The sequence below is a fragment of the Montipora foliosa genome, chromosome 13 (genome assembly GCF_036669935.1).
Source record: "Montipora foliosa isolate CH-2021 chromosome 13, ASM3666993v2, whole genome shotgun sequence".
NCBI lineage: Eukaryota > Metazoa > Cnidaria > Anthozoa > Scleractinia > Acroporidae > Montipora > Montipora foliosa.
In genome coordinates, this window is record NC_090881.1 from 42,933,650 (window position 1) to 42,941,149 (window position 7,500).

Below are 7,500 nucleotides of genomic sequence, written 5' to 3' on the forward strand. Positions count from 1 at the left end.
AAGCTGAGTGAACTTTGGAACGCACGAGCTGGGATTCGAACCCGGAGCGCTGGAATGCAGTCCGCAAGCGATATCCACTACGCTACGCGCGCTCCTACATTCAATCATTTAATCATTTTTCTAAGACAGAATTCACCTTCCACAAACATAGCCTTTTAACACGGCTTTATTTTCAACTTACCAAAGTTATAAGATCCCCGCATCTTGGACAAGGACGACGGCGCATTTTCCAGATCCCCACGGATAGAACAATAATGATGATGACCAGAAGGATGACGAATGAGTTGTAAACAGAATGCAATATAGTACAAGAACCTGACACGAGGGAAACACGAAAACCCTTGTTATTCAGTTTATGGGAGAAAACCTTTTTTTGAACGATTTATTGTATTATTCCGTTATGTAAGTGAAAACTTGTTCACCTTTCTGACCTTTCTGACCTTCAGGAGGCTTTTGACTGGCTAAGAAAAAGAAAGAAAAAACTTGATTGCAGTTACTTCGTTACGGAGTAATTTCAATTAATTCAGCGGGGTTAGCTGATATACATCGTTTGACACCACTTACCTAAGATCGCTGTCACATCTTCCTTCTTCTTTTGAAATGTCAACATATTAGGCCTCTTTATCTCCATTGTCGTCTTTAAGTTCTACATGTATATTTGTTTTTAATGCAGTTACAATTATTAAAGCGAAGACCTACATTAACAGTTACACGTACCTCCGTCATCAGGCAATTTAATTGTCTTGATGTTCTCTTTAATGACAGAGCTTTCGCCATATTTGTTAGTTGCGGTAACCACAATTTCGTACGTCTTTACTCTGTCCATTTGGACAACAAATACACGGTTCGATATGTCTTTTATTTCCGCAACTTTTGTCCACTTCTGATCATTTACATTTCTTTTGTAGATGGTGTATTGAGTTATGGCTGCTCCATTTTCTTCGGGTTTATTCCATGTAAAGATTATTGTTTGATCTGCTATATCAGCCTTGACAGTAACTACAGGTTCTGGAATATCTGTCGATTGAAGTATACAAAGGGAAAGTAACCAAAGCGAGAAACAACTGACATAAGCAAAAGCATCACCACCCAACCCTATATATACTGGGCCTATCACCAAATTTCTGTACCGGTGTGATTTTCGAGCGATGAAGGGCTCCAAACCTTGAAAAGACATTTTGGCTAGACCGCTACATTAGACCCACAGTCCAGAAATTAAACCCCTTTGAGGAGCGAGACAGCGATATCCTGTTCTTGTACTCACTGTGAAGCCCTGTAATGTCAATAAAGACATAATTTAAGACGCAAAAGAATGCCATTACATTCATAATTATTCTTTGATGACTTTCTCAGGCGTTTATATGTTTCACACTACCGTCATCGCGCCTGTGAAAGAGCCAGACAAAGTATTGGTAACTCAAAACGTGCAGACCTTGTTGATAATGTAACATAACAAAACTTGAACATGGCTATACGTAATGGCAACACAAATACGGCGTCGTTTCACCAACATCCCCGCAAAACCTCAATCTATCCTTGTAGAAAAGGAAAGGAAAGGAGCATTATTTGAGAGTCTAATCGTTTAAGCGCTGGAGCACTAATTGGGGACACTGTAAACTGAAATTAACAATTAACGGAAATAAAGCAAAATGTTGGTTTTTGAGGAGAGGGGAACCTGGAGTACCGGGAGAAAACCGCTTTGATATGATCAGAGTAGGGAACCATCAAACTCAATTCGTACCCTTTTCATGCTCTTTTATACCATGTCATCCTCATTTACAATTCGTTGGTACTCTATGTGCTGTGTGTGGGAGGCGCGGTGGCCTCATGGTTAGTGCGCTCGACTCCGGATTGAGTGGTCCGGGTTCGGGTCCGGCCGGGGACATTGTGTTGAGTTCTTGGGCAAGACACCTTACTCTCACGGTGCCTCTCTCCACCCAGGTGTATTAATGGGAACCGGCGAATTAATGCCGGGGGTAACCCTGCGAGGGACCGCCATCCCATCCAGGGGGGAGTAGAAATACTCCTAGTCGCTTCGTGCTACAGAAACCGGAGATAAGCGCTGGCCTGATGGGCCTTGTAGACTCGTAAGCAGACTTTACCTAGGTACGGTGTAATGGGTGCTTTCTTGTTTTGCAGTTCACTCTAAAATACTTGTTAGTACAATTTGGCGTTCCATACTTAAATGAGGCATTATGATTTAAACGGATTCACAGTTTGACGCACGAAATACATTAAAAATCACTTCTCAACGGAGGCTCCTTATTTTCCGTGAAAAGCGGTGTAAAGTTTGGAAATACTCCCTTATGCGCAGAAGCACAAATTTTCAGTTCTTGAGAGCATTTTCGTTTAACAAGGATACCATTTTTTGACTCCATAAACAGTGCAAAAGGACTTTGCAATATACGACGAGCATATAACCACTTTGTAAAACGTGAGCCCAGTTCGTAACAAGACAAAATATATATTCGTATTCCTGAAACTTTCACCTCTCATCTCTATAAAAATTAAAAATTGAATTCTGTCCGGGATTTTCCGAGGTTAAAATATTTTTTAAACCGACGTTTCGACCAGTTTTACTGATCTTCTCCAGGTTGTTTAAAAAAACGTTATCAATATGGCGGATCTGTATAAGATTCCTTGTGCCTGCCAGAATACTGTGTATGTAGGAAAAACATGGCGCCTTTTCCAAACAAGGAAGAAGGAACACATGGACAAATTCAGACTAAGAAATGAAGATCGTCACACAGGAAACACTGTATCGGCCGAAAAATGGATGGCCAAAGAAGATGAAGGCCTAGCTCGACACACTGTAGAGTGCCAAACTGGTGTTGACTGGGGAAACGCAGAGATCGTAGTAAGAGAAAGAGGGTTGAAGCAAAGAAAAGTTCTGGAAGTAATTGAGTCACTACGACAGAAGCATCACGGAATGAGAGTCCTTAACAATTTTGACCACGTTGAAACATGGAAACCAATCCTAAAGTTCTTCTTTGATCGTGAAAAAGACTGTAGTAGACAGCGAATAACCGTAAGAGTAAAAGTACTTGACAGGTCTCCGACTGCATTTCCCGCGCATTTCGATATCATTTACACGTCGTGTAATGATCACAATACGTCATGTGCAGTCACCAAGCTGAACGACCAAAAACGATCCGCCATATTGATAATATTTTTTAAAACAACCTAAAAAAGACCAGTAAAACTGGTCGAAACGTCGTTTTTAAAGGCACACCTTCAACCGACAGGCATTGCTTGCCGCGAAGCTGAGATTCATTCAATAGCCCTTTTCACGGTTAGCACTACAAGGTAATCTAACGTGGATGCGAGGCAATTTCGGGTTAACACTACAAAATAGCTCGAAATTGCCTCACATACATGCTTTATTATATTGTAATGCAAATGAGAAAAACTAACCGTGAAAAGGGCTATTAGATCGCTACGATAAGCAATGCGAATTTCCATAACAAAAACAAACGGTCGCAAAGCCAGTCGGTTGAAGGTGGATCTTTTAAGGATATTTTAACCTCGCAAAATTCCCGCAAACAATTCAAATTTTATTTTTTACAAAATATATAGAGTGTTTTTTATCTACCTCCTAACACAACAAGTTTTCTGATATTCTTTCCTTCTCGCAAACTCTCTCCATACTTGTTTGTGGCAGTCACTGCAAAGTCATACACCTTGTTCTTCTCCAATTCCACAACGACTTGACGCCTTGAAAGATCCTTGATTACTCTTATTTTATTCCACTCTCCTACTGTCTTATCGCTATTTACAATACGTTGGTAGACTGTGAACTGTGTGATGGGTGCTCCATTGTTTTCCGGCTCGTTCCACTTTACTGTCAGACTAACGTTCCTTGTTTCAGAAGGCAAACCTATGATTTCCACGGTGGCTGGGGCACCTTAAACATGATGGAAAATTAAAAAAAATTCACACTCAAGCCTAATGGCAAATAAAATTAATTTGAAGAGTTAAAATTTTAAGGCTGACTTTTTCCCTCCACAACAACGCCTAAGACACAATGCCGCTTATAATTTGAAGAGATCCTTCGTTGCATCAATCATTTTCGCAGTGGACGTATTATGACCTTCAGAGTTTACCGCCATTTATCAGGTAAATGCGAATAACTTCCACTGTGACATCTTCGCATACTGACTATCTCTCTAGAAATTTTCCCCAATCTATCTTCTTTAACTCAGCTACAGAAGAAGAAATTATCAACATTGCCAGCTCATTCAAACCGGGTAAAGCTGCCGGACATGATAAAATTTCTATGTCCACTATTAAACAATCTACTCACTGCATAGCTACACCATTAACCCACATCATTAACTTATCGATCGCTCACGGAGTCGTTCCAAGGGAAATGAAAATTGCACGTGTTGTCCCCATTTTTAAATCTGGAGATCAAACTCTTTTTACTAACTACAGGCCCATTTCCGCTTTACCTTGCTTCTCAAAATTCCTAGAAAGGATTACTTACAATCGAATTCTTTTGTATTTAAACAATCTTAATATTCTTTATGATAATCAATATGGCTTCAGGAGAAACCACTCAACTTCCCTTCCTTTAGTTGATTTGTATGACAAAATTTCTCTCGCCCTTGATCGCAAAGAATTTGCAGCAGGAGTATTTATTGATTTGTCTAAAGCATTTGATACCGTGAATCATAACATTCTTTTTGACAAGTTACAACACTATGGGATCCGAGGCCTAGCGTTGGATTGGGTCAAAAGCTATTTTTTTCAAAGATCACAATTTGTAGAATATAACGGCCATAGATCGCTCCCTGAGGTAATACGCTGTGGTGTCCCACTAGGTTCAATTCTTGGCCCCCTCTTTTTCATCATATACGTCAATGACCTTTGTGACCTTCTCGTCTAGAATCCATTTTATTTGCCGATGATACCAACTTATTTATTTCTGAAAAGGACCCGGTTACTTTGAACAATATCTTAAACAATGAACTCAATAAGCTCTCAGCCTGGTTTGCTGCAAATAAACTTTCCCTTAGTATAACCAAAACTAAGTTTATGGTGTTTAGACCTCGACAAAAAAGACTGCTATGATTTTGACATTTCCATTAATGGGGAAGCGTTAACCCAAGTCTCAGAGACCCTCTTCCTTGGTGTTGTACTGAATGATTGTCTTTCCTGTAAGTCCCATATATCGCTTGTTGCGCATAAAATATCTAAATCTATTGGCATAATTTATAGATCCAGTTATTTCCTTTCTAAAACCTCGTTACGTACTTTATATAATTCTATGATTCTCCGTATCTTTATTATTGTAATTTAGTTTGGGGATCCACTTACAAAAGTAACCTAAAAAGGTTAACAATATTACAAAAACGGGCGATACGGATAGTAAGCAGGTCCGGTTGTGATGCTCACACAGATCCAATTTTTAAAGAATTTAAATTTCTCAAAATATGCAGTATCTACTTGTTACAACTAGGTAAATTTATGTACTCTTTTAGTACTGGTAATCTCCCTCCTAAATTTGACTCTTTTTTTCTCTTTTAATAATAGTATTCATAGTTACAACACAAGACACGCTTCCTTTTTTCGGCTACCTCTTTGCAGGACTAACATAAGGTTGTTTTCTATCTCTTTTCAAGGCCCTAAATTTTTCAATTCCCTTAGTTATGAAATTAAAAATACCCCAACTCCACTGTCCTTTAAACACAAGCTGGAAGTGTTCTTAATCAACAGCTATTAATCCCTTTCTTAGTCTTCGTTCTTACTGCTGTGTTACACCTAACTGAACGCTTTGCTCCGCTATATTGTGTTATTTAATTATTTCTGTTTTGTCGAGGAAACCTAACCCCGCATAAGCCTCCTGGTTTCTTTTAGGTTTCCTCGCCGTATTTCATATCTTAACTTTAATTATTAAATGTAAATTTTATGTAAAATGGCAAATGTAATAAAAAAAAATCTGGGAGTAAAATTCGCCTTGCGTAAATAACTTGGTGCTCTACTAAAGGGGCATTTAATATGTTTTATCATTTGTCCAATATTTCTTCGACAGAACTTGAACAGATGCTGCAAAACATTTGGAGGGAGAAACAAACTTGGGAAGAGTCCATTCAAACGATCCGAATAGCGCTGTATGAGTCTAATAAGGCAACAAATGATCATGATCTAGAGGAAACAGTTGTGTACCCAGATGGCAACTAGGAAAAGCTATTGTGAAACGCGGCATTCAAGCGGTCTTAAATATGTTTAACATTTTAAAAAATAACAAACAATTGAACTCTGTGAACATGATTTAACTCAGTGTGAAGCAAGGCCTCCACTCTCCTATGGTTTGAGCAATGTAAATGACCTGTTTAAGGTGGGCCGTAGAATGTACCTTCGTACTTAGTCGTCACTTTCTTTTCATTTGCAGCTCCTTGAAACGCCTTATTCGTGGCTGAGACCCTCAGGGTATAGGTTGTGCTTTTGTTGAGACTGTCAACAAGGTATTCCCTGACGGCAGCACTTGTGGTCTCATTCAGAATGACATTGTCACCATGTAGTATGACCAAATTGTACCCTGTAATAGAACTTCCCCCATCATCAACTGGTGTAGTCCATTTTATGATCAATGAAGACGCACGGATGTCATTGTCATTTGCTGTGAGGCTTGGAGACCCTGGTGGCTCTTTGAAAAAAGATAAAATAAACAATATCACTGTATAAAATACAAAGGGTGCAGTCAAAAACGGCTTACTTAAGGGACAGGGTTGCTTTGTGGAAATTGAACAGTTTTCGCCTTACTGCCTGTGCCTTATTGCATTTAATTAGAATTCACAGCTACTCCAGTGCAGAATAGGTCAGCCACTGCAACATATTTCTTCTGCCCTCTAAATAAGCATTCCCGAAGACTCCAAGACTTTTCAGAAGGGAGGGAAAGCCTATAAGCGAACTCCAGGGTTCTGAAATCTGTGCTCCCTATTTTACGGCGGGCTAATGGCTAGGGTACAAAAATGGGCATATATTGAAATTTTCTTTCATTTAGCAATGAGAAAACTGTTCTTTTGGCGAAAATCCCAATAATTCATTTGCTACAGGGCAAATAAATTACCTTAAGCCCACAACACATTTAAGAGCCCAGAAAAGCCTCACGATGCAGTTGGTTAACGACACAACACTAATAAACTTGACCCTCCTTAAAAAACAATGCTTTTTACCTGGTTCAGTAGCATTACATTTTAAACTGGGCAAAACAAATAATGGAAAATTTTATGTACAAAACTCTATGTACATATTTTTATAATTGCTTACTTATTTGGTTCAATCTCACCCAGCGTGTAGTAGCAGCACCAACTGCGTTGCTAGCTTCACAAGTATAATTTCCAAAATCTTGATCATGGATCATCTTTGCATCCACCGTGGATGTTACTTTTGTTAGTTTAGTTCCGTCTGGTTTCGTCCAAGTGATTGATGGGGTAGGGGAACCATCTGCCACACATTTAAGTTGAACTATTTGTCCAATCCAGGACTGTTTTGTTA

General features: G+C 39.2%; 1 protein-coding gene across 5 annotated transcripts in view; it reads right to left on the minus strand.

Moving 5' to 3' along the window:
* Positions 1-7,500, minus strand: part of LOC137982345 (tyrosine-protein kinase receptor Tie-1-like) — a 24,609-nt gene that overhangs the window by 8,833 nt on the left and 8,276 nt on the right. For all 5 annotated transcript variants that reach the window (XR_011118668.1, XR_011118667.1, XM_068829438.1 and 2 more), the window contains 6 exons: positions 7,273-7,500; positions 6,359-6,649; positions 3,593-3,904; positions 718-1,017; positions 423-461; positions 182-315 (listed from right to left, as the gene is read on the minus strand). The exon at positions 7,273-7,500 is cut by the window's right edge and continues 30 nt beyond it. Coding sequence is in view for 3 of the 5 variants with exons in the window: in XM_068829438.1 (XP_068685539.1) it covers positions 182-315; positions 423-461; positions 718-1,017; positions 3,593-3,904; positions 6,359-6,649; positions 7,273-7,500 (1,304 nt within the window). In the remaining 2 variants the exon portion in view is untranslated. The remainder of the gene's footprint in view (positions 1-181; positions 316-422; positions 462-717; positions 1,018-3,592; positions 3,905-6,358; positions 6,650-7,272) is intronic.